The sequence below is a fragment of the Neolamprologus multifasciatus genome, unplaced genomic scaffold (genome assembly GCF_963576455.1).
Source record: "Neolamprologus multifasciatus unplaced genomic scaffold, fNeoMul1.2 chr03_unloc_1, whole genome shotgun sequence".
NCBI classification, from domain to species: domain Eukaryota; kingdom Metazoa; phylum Chordata; class Actinopteri; order Cichliformes; family Cichlidae; genus Neolamprologus; species Neolamprologus multifasciatus.
This window is the reverse complement of record NW_028181971.1, coordinates 859,762-875,572: the sequence shown is the minus strand read 5'-3', so window position 1 is coordinate 875,572 and position 15,811 is coordinate 859,762. Positions and strand designations below refer to the sequence as shown.

The 15,811-nt window shown below is 41.2% G+C and overlaps 3 protein-coding genes across 7 annotated transcripts in view; all 3 read right to left on the bottom strand.

Moving 5' to 3' along the window:
* Nucleotides 1-15,811, bottom strand: part of LOC146490519 (uncharacterized) — a 184,542-nt gene that overhangs the window by 70,428 nt on the left and 98,303 nt on the right. For 2 of the 5 annotated variants that reach the window (XM_085152979.1, XM_085152982.1), the window contains one exon: nt 11,338-11,511. The exons of the other annotated variants lie outside the window; for them this stretch is intronic. In XM_085152979.1, coding sequence (XP_085009105.1) covers nt 11,338-11,511 — 174 coding nt within the window. The remainder of the gene's footprint in view (nt 1-11,337; nt 11,512-15,811) is intronic. 5 annotated transcript variants of the gene reach the window in all.
* Nucleotides 1-15,811, bottom strand: part of LOC146490521 (protein NLRC3-like) — a 170,905-nt gene that overhangs the window by 144,693 nt on the left and 10,401 nt on the right. The window lies entirely within an intron of this gene.
* Nucleotides 4,328-6,052, bottom strand: LOC146490522 (uncharacterized). Its single transcript, XM_085153101.1, has one exon. The coding sequence runs from the start codon at nt 5,308-5,310 to the stop codon at nt 4,669-4,671; it is 642 nt and encodes a 213-aa protein (XP_085009227.1). The 5' UTR covers nt 5,311-6,052; the 3' UTR covers nt 4,328-4,668.

Here is a 15,811-nt window from a genome sequence, read left to right as displayed (position 1 = left end):
ATATGACGTCTTACACAGGTATGAACAAAGAGTACCAGTCTGTGCATAGTGTAGGTGTGTGTGTGTGTGTGTGTGTGTGTGTGTTCCAGATGTGACCCTGTGACCCCAAAGCTGGTGCTAAGAGTCCAGTGGTCCCCCTAACAAAGGCTCTTATACTTAACCAGACACAGAGTAGGTGTCCTCCTACACCAGGGGTCTCAAACTCAAACGCGGACATTCGCCCCAGCGTGCTGCGTTCACAACACTTCAAAAAAAGTTGTTTTTTTAAGTTGCTGCCCAGGAGGACATTATACGTTTATAGATTTATACACACATCTGTGGGATTTTTAGTTATTTTTTCACAGAGAGAGATCTCATATTAACTCTCAAAGTGATGCGTAGGCGGCGGGATAAAAGAAAAGTAATGAACTCAATGCAGCCCAATTTAGTCTGCAGTCACATAGCGACACCTGTTCATCGACAATAACAGTCCCCGGTAACCTGGACTAATTATAGGGTCGCACCGTAATATGTGGGTCGATGTTTTTTATTTGCATCACTCCGTCTGCATTGCAGCATACATGAACATTACATATATTTCAATATAATGTAAAAGCAGTCAAAACAACTAACATCAGAAACAGGTGATGTTATTTGTTATATGTCACGGTGTCATTTGCGCTTCTTTCTCCTGTAACAACAGCCCGGCGCCGTGAGCAGTTGCCTTTTTTGCGCTCGCCATCCCTGTGCTTTCTACCATCTGCAAACGCCACGGTGTTCGTGTCATCACAAAAGACATGAACATCGAGCGTAAAAACAAAGGAGACTGCTACCGGCTTTTTATCTGCCGATCGCCGTGCTACGGTTGCAAGAAAAAGAAGCAGAAATGACGTTCTCTACGCGTTGAGACGTTCCCCGTCCGTCGGCTAAACGCTTGATTGAAACTACAATGCGACAGTGACACCAAGTAGAATTATATATGTTACATAGCCCTAAACATGTCTTTTTCAAAGCCTGCGGTGAAGAGAAAGGTTGGTGATGAGCACTGACAATTTCAGGAAAAGTGGGAAATGCAATATTTCTTTGCTGAGCACAGGGGCACCCCGACCTGTCTTATTAGCACAGAGAAAGTTGCGGTGCACAAGGAATACAATTTGAAACGTCATTACACAACCAGACATGCTGAGGTGGATGCAAAATACCAGGGAGATGAGAGAGCGAACCGGGTTGCCAGTCTTAAAACAGATCTACTGAGGCAGCAAGATTTCTTCAAGAAAGCAACCAAAGAGAATAATGCAGCAGTCGAAGCCACGTGGTTAGTGAGATGATTGCTAAAGCAGGGAAGCCATTCACAGAAGGTGAATTTCTCTAAAAGTGCATATTGCAGGCTGCAAATATTGTCTGTCCGGGAAAGAAAGGTCAGTTTAGCAACATCAGCCTTTCTGCCAACACCGCAGCAGATCGCATTTCTGACCTGTCAAGTGACATTTATGACCAACTGTGTGAGAAAGCCAAATGTTTCAGTGTATACTCAGTCGCTCTTGATGAGACCACAGACATCACCGACACTGCCCAGCTCCCAATGTATGTCCGTGGTGTTGATGACAGTTTTGAAGTGATGGAGGAGCTGCTCACAGTAATTCCAATGCATGGCCAGACCACCGCTCAGCAGATATTTACAAGCTGTGTGATGCCATTGAGAATGTTGGTTTGCCATGGAAGAGGTTTGTTGGAATAACAACAGATGGAGCGCCATCAATGACAGGGAGGAAAAATGGACTGGTGGCACTTGTTCAAAAAAAACTGGAAGAGGAAGGCGTGGAGGAGGCCATTGCTCTGCACTGCATTATCCATCAGCAGGTCTTTTGCAGCAAATGCCTGAAGTTTGATAATGTGATGTCTATTGTTGTGAAATGCATCAACCAAATCAGATCCAGGGGCTTAAAGCACCGAAGGTTCTGTGCTTTTTTTTAGAGGAAATGGAGTCAGAATATGGGGATGTGCTCGACTTCACTGAGGTACGTTGGCTCAGCAGGGGAAATGTATTAAAGAGACTTTTTGAGTTGAGAACAGAAGTGAAGCCTTCATGGAGAAGGATGGAGTTAGTGTTCCTGTGCTAACTGATCCCAAATGGCTCATGGACTTAGCTTTTCTTGTTGATATAACACATGAGCTTAATGTACTGAACAAGACGTTTCAAGGCCAGGGGCAACTTGTCAGTGCTGCCTATGACAACGTGAGAGCATTCTCCACAAAACTTGCGCTCTGGAAAGCTCAGCTCTCTCAGACAAACCTTTGCCATTTCCCAGCATGCAAGGCACTCGTGGATGCAGGCACACCATTCAGTGCTGACAAGTATGTTGATGTCATTTTGAGGCTACAGGAGGAATTTGATCACAGATTTGCTGACTTCAAGACACACAGAGCCACCTTTTAAATTTTTGCAGACCCCTTCTCCTTTGATGTGCAAGATGCCCCTTCTGTGCTTCAAATGGAGCTCATTGAGCTGCAGTGCAACTCTGAACTCAAAGCAAAGTTCAGGGAGGTGAGTGGAAAAGCAGACAAGCTTGGACAATTTTTGAGAGAATTGAGCCCTAGTTTCCCTCGGCTTTCCCCAATGTTCAAGCGGACCATGTGCCTTTTTGGTAGCACATACTTGTGCGAAAAGCTCTTCTCCACTTTGAACTTCAATAAGTCCAAGTACAGGTCCAGACTTACGGATGATCATCTTCAAGACATACTGAGGGTCGCAACTGCTTCCTCCCTCAGGCCAAATCTGGCTCGGCTATGCGAGAGGAAATGCTGCCAGGTCTCTAGCAGCAAGGAGTAGGCAAGAGAAGCCATGTTCAGAAGAACAGTTCATTTTCTACAGTGTTCCATTCATGTTCAGAAGAAGGTTATAGAACTGTTAATACAGACATTTCAATCTAAATACAGCAGATATAGAAGACTGAAAAAAACACATAAGTTCACTGACTAAAAATATCTTATTATTATTTTATTAATGTATTACAGATTGATTTATTTTCTTATTAATTCTTAATTTGTTTATTTATTTTTCATATTTTGTGTTAAAAAAAATAAAAATAAAGAGATTCGAGAAGACTGGACTTTTTTAACCATGCCTTTCTTGTGGAAAACCTAATGCGGCCCAGCCTCACCCAGACTCTGCCTGCAGCGGCCCCCAGCTAAATTGAGTTTGAGACCCCTGCTCTACACCATAAATCAGTAAGAGAAGGTACGACCTCTCTCATGGCCCCAAGTGGTGTGTGCATGCCAGAGCACTCTGGAAGGCACACAAAGTCTTTACAGACTACTAAGGATCAAACCTCTATCATCATGCAATCGATTATACAACTCTAAGCATATATGAGTAAATATTTCTAAGCATAAATGCCAATCAACAATATAAACCTTACAGCTGGTTTTAATAACAGAATTCATTTGTTTCTCAAATGAGAATGAACTATCGAGAAACACTCCCAAATCTTTAGTTCTTAACTTTTCCAGTGGGCCAAGGTCAACATTATCTGCTAATGCTAAATAGGCTGCCGTTATTAACTAATGCTAATTTGATGTGAATTAGCATTATGTACTAATGCTAACACTTACTTTTTAACAATATGAGTAGCTAATGTGAACACTTTTTTTTATTCAATTTTAACTTTTCCCCTGCGATGTGAAGAGTTAATGCTAAATAGGATGCCATTAGTGGCTAATTCTAATTTTAGATGAAAAGGCATTAAAAGCTAATGCTAATACCATATTTTCTTGCTTTAAATCAATATCAGTAGCTAATGCTAGGTACGTAGCCATCATTAGCTAATGCTAACTTAGGTGAATTAGCATTAACCACTAATGCTAACAATGTTTTTGCCAACTCTTTTCCCTTGCATTATGACAATATAAGCAGCTAATTCTAAGAAGGCTGCCATTCTTAGGTAATAAGATAAGATAAGATAAGATAAGATAAGATAAAACTTTATTAATCCCTCGGGTGGGTTCCTCTGGGAAATTTGGTTTCCAAAAAAGCACAGCACCGACAGAAGTTACAGAGTTACAGAATATTATATATATATATATATATATATATATATATATATATATAAATACAAAGACATATATAGATAAAAATGTACAAAGGGGATAAATAGAATAAATAGGAATAAAAATAAAAATAAAATAAAAATACAAGTGAATGGCACATTTCAAGTATGGAGTCTATTGCACTGTTGACTATTAACAAAAAGTATTGCACAAAAGGTAATTGCACAGTGAAGTGAAGAGGCACGACAGCTTGGTTGTTCCCCCCTCCTTTGTCCTCCTGTTTCCCCTCCCTCTCCCCACAGCCCGAGGTACTTGTACTTGTTGACCACCTCCACCTCCTGCCCCTCTATCTGAACCGGCAGTTGACCTGCTCTGGACCTCCCAAAGTCCACAACCAGTTCCTTAGTCTTTGAGGTGTTGAGTTGCAGGTGGTTTGTGTGACTCCATGCGACAAAGTTCCTCACCAGACTTCTGTACTCCTCTTCCTGATTATCCCAGATACACCCCATGATGGCTGTGTCGTCTGCAAACTTCTGAATGTGGCATAATTCAGAGTTCTAGCAGAAGTCAGAGGTGTACAGGGTGAAGAGAAGAGGGGACAGCACTGTTCCCTGTGGTGCTCCTGTGCTGCTGACCACAGTGTCAGACGTGATGTCCTTCAGCCTGACGTACTGTGGCCTGTTGGTGAGGTAGTCGGAGATCCAAGCCACCAGGCAGGGGTCCACCTCCATCCTGTTCAGTTTGTAGCGTCTCCCCAAGTTCAGCAGCACACGCCTTTAGCATCCTAGGACACACCTTGTCTGGACCTGCTGCCTTTCTGGGACGAAGCTTCCTCAGTTGTCTCCTGACCTGATCCACTGTGACACTGGGAGATGATTGGAAGAAGGGGGGGGAAGATGTCCTGCTGCTGAGAGAGGGATTGGAGGAAGGGGGTGTCATCATAGTGTCAGGAAGGGGGGGAAGCGAGGGAGGTAGGAGAGTGGGGAGAGGGCTCTGTAGTAAAGGTGAGGGTGAGGGTGTGGGGGTTGTGGGCTGGTCAAACCTATTGAAGAAGTTGTTGAGTTCGTTTGCCTTCTCCACAGTCCCCCCCACTGTGCTCTTCTTGGTGTTGTGGCCTGTGATGGTTTTCACACCATTCCAGACCTCCCTCACATTGTTCCTCTCCAACTTCTGCTCCACCTTCCTCCTGTAGGTGTCCTTTGCTTCCCTCAGGCAGCGTTTCACCTCCCGCTGTGCCGCTTTCATCTCCTCCTTCACTTTGCTCCTGAAAGCCTTCTTCTTCATGTCGAGGACAGCTTTGACTTCCTGTGTTACCCACGATTTGTTATTAGGGTAACACCGTACCGTCTTAGCAGGGGCGACCGTGTCCACACAAAAGTTGAGGTAGTCTGTAAGACAGTGTGTCGCCCCCTCTATGGTCTCACCATGTGGGCTCAGAAGCACATCCCAGTCTGTGGTGTCATAACAGTCTCTCAGAGCATCCTCCTTTTCTGGGGTCCATCTCCTGATGGAGCGTGTTGTGACAGGCTGCCTTTGGACGAGGGGTGTTTACTGTGGCTGTAGGTAAACCAGGTTGTGATCTGACTTCCCTAGTGGGGGGAGGGGGGTGGCTCTGTATGCATCTCTCACATTAGCATACAGCTAATGCTAATGCTAATTATTTTGTGTGTTAGCATTATTCGCTGCTGCTAGCAATGTTTTATCTTACCTTTTAACAATATCAGCAGCTAATGCTAACATTACTTTCATTTCAGTTAAGCCTATTTAACATTAATTAACTTCATTTAGCATTAAGAAGCTTATGCTAAATAGGCTACCATTAGTGGCTAATGCTAATTTTAGGTGAATAAGCATTGGCAACTAATGCTAATACCATATTCTCTTGATTTCTAACAATGTGAGCAGCTAATGCTAAGTTGCCGTTATTAGCTAATGCTAATTTATCCGCTAATGCTAACACTGTTTTTTCTTACATTTTAACAATGTAAGCAGAGTCGCAGTCTTACACGCCTCTCTGCAGCTTCTCTCCTCCTGCTACCCCCCCCCCCCCCCCCAAAAAAAAACCCCATCTCCATAGAGACTGTGTCAGCTTCCAAACAGACAAAAAACAAACTAAAAACCAGCAACAAGCAACTTAAACATAAACATTTACAAAGAAAGAACAATACAGTATCCACATCTGAACCAAAGAGTAAAACAGTGAAATGTGGATTATTAAATATTAGGTCTCTCTCCTCCAAGTCTCTGTTAGTACATGACTTAATAATTGATCAACAAATTGATTTACTCTGCCTTACAGAAACCTGGTTGCAGCAGGATGATTATGTTAGTTTAAATGAATCAACACCCCCGAGTCATTCTAACTACCAGAAATCTTGAATCACAGGCCGAGGGGGCGGTGTGGCAGCAATTTTTCACACCAGTCTATTAATTAATGAAAGACCAAGACAGACTCTTAATTCATTTGAAAGCCTGATGCTTAGCCTTGTCCCCCCCCCAGCTGTGAAACTCAGAAACGAGTCTTACTTGTTATCATCTATCGTCCACCTGGACCTTACACAGAGTTTCTGTCTGATTTCTCAGACTTTATATCTGATTTAGTTCTGAGCTAAGATAAAATAATTATTGTGGGTGACTTTAACATCCATGTAGATGCTAAAAATGACAGCCTCAACATGGCATTTAATCTGTTATTAGACTCAATTGGTTTCTCTCAAAATGTAAAAGAACCCACCCACCACTTTAATCACACTCTAGATCTTGTTTTAACATATGGCATAGAAATATGAACATTTAACAGTGTTTCCTGAAAACCCTCTCCTGTCTGATCATTTCCTGATAACATTTACATTTACAATAATTGATTACACAGCAGTGGAGAGCAGACTTTATCAAAGTAGATGTCTTTCTGAAAGCGCTGTAACTAAATTTAAGAATATAATCCAGCCACTGTTATCATCGTCAATGCCCTGTACCAACACAGATCAGAGCAGCTATCTGAACGCTACCCCAATAGAGGTCGATTATCTTGTTAATAATTTCACCTCCTCACTACGTACGACTCTGGATACTGTAGCTCCAGTGAAAATAAAGGCCATAAATCAGAAGTACCTGACTCCGTGGTATGATTCTCAAACACGGGGCCTAAAGCAGATGACTCGTAATCTGGAGAGGAAATGGCGTCTCACAAATTTAGAGGATCATCATTTAGCCTGGAGAAATAGTTTGTTGCTTTATAAGAAAGCCCTCCACAAAGCCAGAACATCTTACTATCCATCACTGATTGAAGAAAATAAGAACAACCCCAGGTTTCTCTTCAGCACTGTAGCCAGGCTGACAAAAAGTCAGAGCTCTATCGAGCCAACCATCCCTTTAACGTTAACTAGTAATGACTTCATGAACTTCTTCACAAATAAAATTTTTATCATTAGATAAAATATTACCAATTATCATCCCACAGATGTAATATTATCTACAGCTACTCTTAGTACCATTGATGTTAAGTTAGACTCTTTTTCTCCAATTGATCTTTCTGAGTTAACTTTAATAATTACTTCCTCCAAATCATCAACGTGTTTTTTAGACCCCATTCCTACAAAACTGCTCAAAGAAGTACTGCCATTAATTAATGCTTCAATCTTAAATATGATCAACCTATCTCTAATAATCGGCTATGTACTACAGGCCGTCAAGCTGGCTGTAGTTAAACCTTTACTCAAAAAGCCATCTCTAGACCCAGCAGTCTTAGCTAATTATAGGCCAATCTCCAACCTTCCTTTCATATCAAAAATCCTTGAAAGAATAGTTGTAAAACAGCTAACAGATCATCTGCAGAGGAATGGTTTATTTGAAGAGTTTCAGTCAGGTTTCAGAGTTCATCACAGCACAGAAACAGCTTTAGTGAAGGTTACAAATGATCTTCTTATGGCCTCTGACAGTGGACTCATCTCTGTGCTTGTCCTTCTTGACCTTAGTGCACCATTCGATACTGTTGACCATAATATTCTATTAGAGCGACTAGAATATGCTGTAGGTGTTACAGGTACTGCACTGCAGTTGTTTGTATCATATCTATCTAATAGACTCCAATTCGTGCATGTAAATGGAGAGTCCTCTTCACACACTGAGGTTAATTATGGAGTTCCACAGGGTTCAGTGCTAGGACCAATTCTGTTTACATTATACATGCTTCCCTTAGGCAGCATCATTAGAAGACATAGCATACATTTACACTGCTATGCAGATGACACCCAGCTCTATCTGTCCATGAAGCCAGATAACACACACCAATTAGTTAAACTGCAGGAATGTCTTAAAGACATAAAGACCTGAATTAAGAACTTTCTGCTTCTTAATTCAGATAAAACTGAGGTTATTGTACTCGGCCCTGAAAAGCTTAGAAATATGGTATCTAACCAGATTCTTACTCTGGATGGCATTACTTTGGCCTCCAGTAACACTGTGAGGAACCTTGGAGTCATTTTTGACCAGGATATGTCCTTCAACGCACATATTAAACAAATATGTAAGACTGCTTTCTTCCATTTGCGCAACATCTCTAAAATTAGAAATATCCTGTCTCAGAGTGACGCTGAAAAACTAGTTAATGCATTTATTACTTCCAGGCTGGACTACTGCAATTCATTATTATCAGGATGTCCAAAAAAAAAGCCTTCAGCTAATCCAAAATGCTGCAGCAAGAGTCCTGACAGGGACTAGAAAGAGAGAGCATATTTCTCCTGTTTTGGCTTCCCTTCATTGGCTTCCTGTTAAATCCAGAATTGAATTCAAAATCCTGCTCCTCACATACAAGGTCTTAAATAATCAATTCAATTCAATTCAATTCAATTCAATTTATTTATATAGCGCCAAATCACAACAAATGTCGCCTCAAGGCGCTTCATAGATACAGAGAAATCAGGCCCCATCTTATCTTAATGACCTTGTAGTACCGTATCACCCTATTAGGGCACTTCGCTCTTGCTCTGCAGGCCTACTTGTTGTTCCTAGAGTATTTAAAAGTAGAATGGGAGGGAGAGCCTTCAGTTTTCAGGCCCCTCTTCTGTGGAACCAGCTTCCAGTTTGGATTCGGGAGACAGACACTATCTCTACTTTTAAGATTAGGCTTAAAACTTTCCTTTTTGCTAAAGCATATAGTTAGGCCTGGACCAGGTGACCCTGAATCCTCCCTTAGTTATGCTGCAATAGACGTAGGCTGCCGAGGGATTCCCATGATGCATTGCGTTTTTCCTTTCCAGTCACTTTTCTCACTCAATATGTTTTAATAGACTTCTCTGCATTGAATCATATCTGTTATTAACCTCTGTCTCTCTTCCACAGCATGTCTTTTATCCTGTCTTCCTTCTCTCACCCCAACCGGTCGCAGCAGATGGCCGCCCCTCGCTGAGCCTGGCTCTGCCGGAGGTTTCTTCCTGTTAAAAGTTTTTCCTTCCCACTGTCGCCAAAGCGCTTGCTCATAGGGGGGTCATATGATTGTTGGGTTTTTCTCTGTATCTATGAAGCGCCTTGAGGCGACTTTTGTTGTGATTTGGCGCTATATAAATAAAATTGAATTGAATTGAATTGAACAATGTGATGTGTGTTACCGTTAATAACTATTGCTAATTTGATGTGAATTAGCATTGTATGAGTGAGGAGTAATGTTAAGTAGATTACCATTAGTCGCTAATGCTAATTTTAAGTAAATAGAAATTGGCAGCTAATGCTAATAGCATATTTTCTTGCCTTATAACAATGTGAGCAGCTAATGCTAAGCATGTACCGTTATTAGCTAATACTAATTCGAGGTGAATTAGCATTATCCGATAATGGTAACTCTTTTCCCCTGCATTATAACAATGTCAGGAGTTAATGCTAAGTAGGCTGCCATTAGGGGCTAACTCTAATTAGAGGTGAATAATTATTAGCAGCTAATGCTAATACCGTTTTCTCTTTGCTTATAACAACTTGAGCAGCTAATGCTAATTTGATGCGAATTAGCATTATATTAGTGAGCAGTTAATGCTAAGTAGGCTGCCCTTATTAACTAATACTACGTTGACGTGAATTAGGATTATGCGCTACTGCTAATACTGTTTTCCCTTACTTTTTAACAATGTGAGCGGCTAATTCTAAGTACGCTGTTGTAAATAGCTAATGCTAATTTAATATGAGTTAGCATTATCCAATGATGCTAACACTGTTTTCTTTTACTTATTAAAAATGATAGTAGCTAATACTAATACTCTTTTCCATTGGGTAACAACGGAGTGGGGAGTTAATGCTAAGTAGGCTGCTTTTAGCAGCTTATTCTAATTAGGGGTGAATAATTATTAGCAGGTAATGCTAATACCGTTTTTTCTTTCCTTATAACAATGTGAGCAGCTAATGCTAATTTGATGTAAATTAGCATTATATTAGTGAGGAGTTAATGCTAAGCAGGCTGCCATTAGCAGCTAAAGGTAATTTGAGGTGAATAAGCTCTAGTAGCTAATGCTAATACCCTTTTCTCTTGTGTTATAATAATGTGAAACTTTAATATTGTTCTCAAACAACAGAATGAGAATGAAATATTGATTCTAACAGGGCCCATTAACAGCATTAGCTTAGCAGCATTAGCTTATCAGAGTTTCCATCATGGTCACACAAATCCTTAGCAGAGCAAAGTGGCCTACTTAGCAATAGCTGCTCAAGTTGTAGAAAGCAAAGGGAAAACAGTATTAGCATTAGCTGCTAAATGTGCATTTGAGAACAAATCTATTGTGAATTCAGCCGTGAATGTTTCCAGAAAGCTTCCATTTCCAAATGTTAGCTGCTCCTGTCTGGCTCTTTGTCACACACACAGACTGAAATGATTCATAGCCTTGTTTCATCCTTCTGTCAGTGTCACTGACTGTCACTGTGACTGTGGACATAGAGCATGGGAAACATACACATGGCTGACACTTTATTAGGTACACAGTGGCCACTGTCTCAGGTATAGTACACCTGTGACCTAATAAAGTGTATCTAAAGTTACAAAATGTTGTCTCTGTCCAAATATTTATGGACCTAACTGTAGGTCCATAAACTTTTAATGAAACTCTCAACATGACTTATCAGTTATCATTAATGTTCCTGCACACAGACACCTTGGAGACCCCCTACATAAATATCCATGTACTATCCAGCTAGACTAGTGTGTCTGTCCCTGAAAATATTCCTGCATGTGTGATTGTTCTTGTGTCATCTGCAGGAAACAAACAGGAAGTGAGTGAAAGACACAGGAAATGTTTCCAGCTCTTCCTCCTCTATCAGACATTCTCTCCATACCTGAGAGTGTCCAGTCTCCAGCCTGGATCCTTCAGTCCAGCCGACAGCAGCTTAATTCCTGAGTCACCTGAATGATTGTAGCTCAGGTCCAGCTCTCTCAGATGGGAGGGGTTGGAGCTCAGAGCTGAGGCCAGAGAAGTGCAGCCCTCCTCTGTGATCAGACAGCCTGACAGACTGCAGACACACAAAAAAAAAATCAGTCTGTTATCCATAACTAAGGGATGGTTCAGGGTCAACCGGAGTGCTAAAGAGTGAATTGGACACACCAGTGTAATCCCTGATATCTCCACTACATTTAATCGTCCTTCAGCCTGTGGCTGTAGTTAGCTGGTCTGCTAGTTAGCCGGTGTGCTAGTTAGCCGGTGTGCTATTTAGCCGCTTTGCTAATTAGCCGGTTCGCTAGTCACCTCGTGTGCTAGTTAGCTGTTATGCAAGTTAGCCGGTTCGCTAGTCGGCTGGTGTCCTACTTAGCTAGTGTGCTAGTTAGCCGGTTCGCTAGTCAGCTGGTCTGCTACTTAGCTGGTTTCCTAGATAGCCGGTGTGCTAGTTAGCTGGTGTGCTAATTAGCTGGTGTGCTTGTTAGCTGGGAGCTAACTCACTAGAACATTTGATGCTAAACTGTCTAAACTGTGTGAGCAGCTTTCATGGCTGCTCTGTATTACTCTCTAGCCTCTCTTTAACTCAGTCCTCTCAGTTTTTTCCTCCTTACAAACTAGAAAATCTTGTTTTTCAGCTTCTCCACACCTGAGCTGTGGCTGAGCTACCAGCATGCAGGCCCGGTGTGTCTCACTCAACAGTTACACTCGTCACGCAGACTAACAACACTCCACATGTTCACCACTAGGAGGTGCTAAAAGACCACATACAGTGAGATTATCACTAAATGTCTGCTGTGTCTGACGGTGACTTGGGTTTTTACTAACTGGCTACATGAGCAGGATTAACTGCAGTGCTCTCTTTGTAAAAGAGACTTAGCAGCAGATCAGAACCAAACAGAAATATTTCTACTTTTTCTGCAGCACCAGCTGAATTCATGGAGCCTAAACTCCAGTGACAATGAGACACATACAGTGTGACTGCTGTGACTTTACAGCTCGGCCTCATTCACTGACATTAGTCAGATATGACTGAATCTATATCACACTTAAGGCTTTCTGTAAATGAAAGAATCAGTGAAAACGAGGCACTTCAGTCAATTTTAAACACACACTCTGAATATGACCCAGATCCAGACCAGGTTATAGGTTCAGCATCAGTAACCACGGTGATGTAGCCAGGTAAACACTTATGCATTTATGCTGACAATCACTCCAGTTAACCCAGCATGCATGTTTTTGGACTGCAGGAGGAAGCAGAGAACCTGAAGACAACCTACACAGGCCACACTATCACCCTTATTTACAGAATTATAATTTAATTGGGTGATAGAGTAAAGAAAATAAATATTTTAATAAAAAAATATTCATAAATGAACTTTTATTCAAGTAAGTAGAATATATTTATATAGCACATAATCTCGTTTGTATAGAAATGTCTTCAGCTGCTTTTTAAAAGAGTCAGTGGAGTCTAGACAGCGAAAAGACAACAGCAGGGAGTTCCACAGCCTCAGTGCCTGAAAAGCTTGATCCCCACGTGTGTTGAACCGAGTCCGTGGGACCAACAGTGACCTCTGACCTAAAGACCTAAGTGCTCGGGATGAAGCATGAGGTTTCAACAGGTCAGAGATGCACTGAGGAGCTTCACCATGTACAGCTCTAAAAGTTATGACTAAAATGTTAAAATGAACCCTAAATTTTAGTGGCAACCAATGAAGAGAAGCCAAAACTGGAGTAATGTGTGACCTCTTGTTTGTGCCAGTTGAAAGTCTCGCCGCAGCATTCTGTACACTGTGAAGCTCCAGAGCTGATTTGTTGAGACAAGTAAAAAGACCATTACAATAATCCAAGTGAGAAGAGATAAAAGCATGAAGAATCATCTCAAGTTCTGCCTTTGACACCAGTCTGAGTTTAGAAATGTTTCTTAGATGATAAAAACAGCTTTGAACCAGTTGTTTAGAGAGTTTCTCAAGCAACATTGAACTGTCGAAAATAACACATACGTTTCTGAGACTCGATTTAATGGAAGGACCTAAAAACTGATCTGCTGCCTAATTTCTGAAGACATGTGATTAGGAGCAATGATCAAAGTTTCTGTTTTATCCGTATTAAACTGGAGAACGTTGAAGTTTAACCATTATTTGATTCCTGACAGACAATTATTTAAACAAGAAAATGTATCAAACTGAGAATCTTTGAAAGAACAGTATTTGAATGTCTGAATGTCATCAGCGTAGAGATGATAAGAAATATTATTGTAATATCTGATAATTTGGCCTAGAGCAGGGGTGGGGAACTCCAGGCCTCGAGGGCCGGTGTCCTGCAGGTTTTAGGTCTAACCCTGGGTCAGCACACCTGAATCACATGATTAGTTCATTACCAGGCCTCAGGAGAACTTCAGGACGTGTTGAGGAGGAATTTAGCCATTTAAATCAGATGTGATGGATCAAGGAAACATCTAAAAACTGCAGGACACCGGCCCTCGAGGCCTGGAGATTGTCACCTGTGGCCTAGAGGACGTATATAAAGCAAAAAGAGAATCGGACCTAAACCAGATCCTTAAGGTACCCCGGAAGGCAGAACTGATGTTTCAGACAACACATGATTCATACAGACAGTCAAAGATCTCTCAGATAGATACGACTGAAACCATTTTTAAGCAACACCAGTAATCCTGAACAAGTCCTTCAGCCTATATATTATGATGCTGTGATCAACAGTATCAAAAGCAGGTGAGGTGAGATCCAACTCGGTGCACTCTCCAGAGTCTGCTGCCATCAGAATGTCACCACACACTTTAAGTTAAGCCAATTCAGTGGAGGACAGTTTACCGAAACCAGACTGGAAAATGTCCAGAACATTGTTTTTCTCCAGAAAGTCGTTAAGTTGTTCTGCAACTGTTTTTTCCAAGGGCGTTCAAATATTCATTACAATCAGATTTAGCATAGACTGGTACACGAGGAATATCAGGAGAGACAATTTTAATAATTGTATCAAACAATACTTTTTTGAAGCTATTAGATTTGAAAAATATTCAGTTCCAGCTTTTTTATCATGTCGTTAAGTGAGGATATTGATTCCTTGAGATCTACTCGATGAACCTCAAGCTTGGAAGCCTTCCGTAAACGTTCTAACTTGACACAATATCTCCTGAAATTGAGTATTTTCATTTATCCAGGGATAGAAATTTGAAGAAGATGGTTTGGGATCAGTGTTGGGCAAGTGACTTTGAACAAGTAATTATAGTTACTAGTTACTTCTTAGTAACTAGTAACTATACTACTAACTATAGTTAACTCTACGTAGTTACTTAGAGTTAGAATATTGTAAGGCAGTTACTAAAAGTAATTAATTACTTGAAAAGTAACTATTGCTTTACTTTAAAAAAAAATGTTCAACCCTCTGGGGTTCAGGGTATAATTGGTCATTTTTAACTACTTTTGATTTGACCTCTATATTTCACCTTCACGAAACTATTGAGGAAAAAAACGCCGCGTATATATTGTTTAGCATGACTCTGGTTTTACTTGGCCTATCAACACAATTTTAAAACTGATATATGTCACCTGTTGCTTTGTCATCTTGAAGTGGTCATGTGATTGGCTTACCACGACTACTTTATTCTTCCTCAGTCAAACAGCAGCACTCGTGCGATTGTTTTGCCCCCTTAGCTCCAGGTGTTGTGCCAAAAAGTGATCGTCTGCCAGAAAGTGATAGCCGTCGGCGGGAGTGCATACAGCTGCTTAAAGCTGTAGCGCCCAGATTACTTACAGCTACTTCCGTGCAGCTGATATAAGATGCGGTAAGTTGAACACAGCTTCAAGCGTCTGTTTGTTGAAAAATAGTAACGCGACCGCACCGAATCCGTTTTAGGATTTTGATTTCCATCACACTTCCACTGGATGCCCAGCTGCTCTCCTGTTATGTGATTATCATCAACAAAGAACTGGAGGATAAGACCGTGGTTCAGGGGGTTGGGAACCTCATCTTGTAACCAGAAGCTTGTCGGTACGATCCCCAGCTCTGTCTGTCTTGGTCGTTGTGTCCTTGGAACACAAGACACTTCACCTACTGGTGTTGCCTACTGGTATTGGACAGTGGGGCCGATGATGCTCAGTCTGTCCCAAGGAGGCTGTGGCTACAGTCATCCCTTTACTCAAGAAGAAGTGAAATAAATATATTTATTATGTTACGAGTCTAATATTCTTTAAATCAAACTGTAATGAATGAATGAAGCAAGAAGATATGGTGGTTCCAAGTGTTGTAGAAGAAAAGATAAACATCTCATTTTGAGAAGTACTGTAAGCACTGTGAATAAAAAACAAACAGCAAACCAATCAGTAGTCGCCAATTACTTTTGAAAGTAATTCAGAGTCCAA

Bases quoted from the DNA above. Each gene is read 5' to 3' on its own strand.
- LOC146490522 (XM_085153101.1), bottom strand. From the start codon at position 5,310: ATGAAGAAGAAGGCTTTCAGGAGCAAAGTGAAGGAGGAGATGAAAGCG.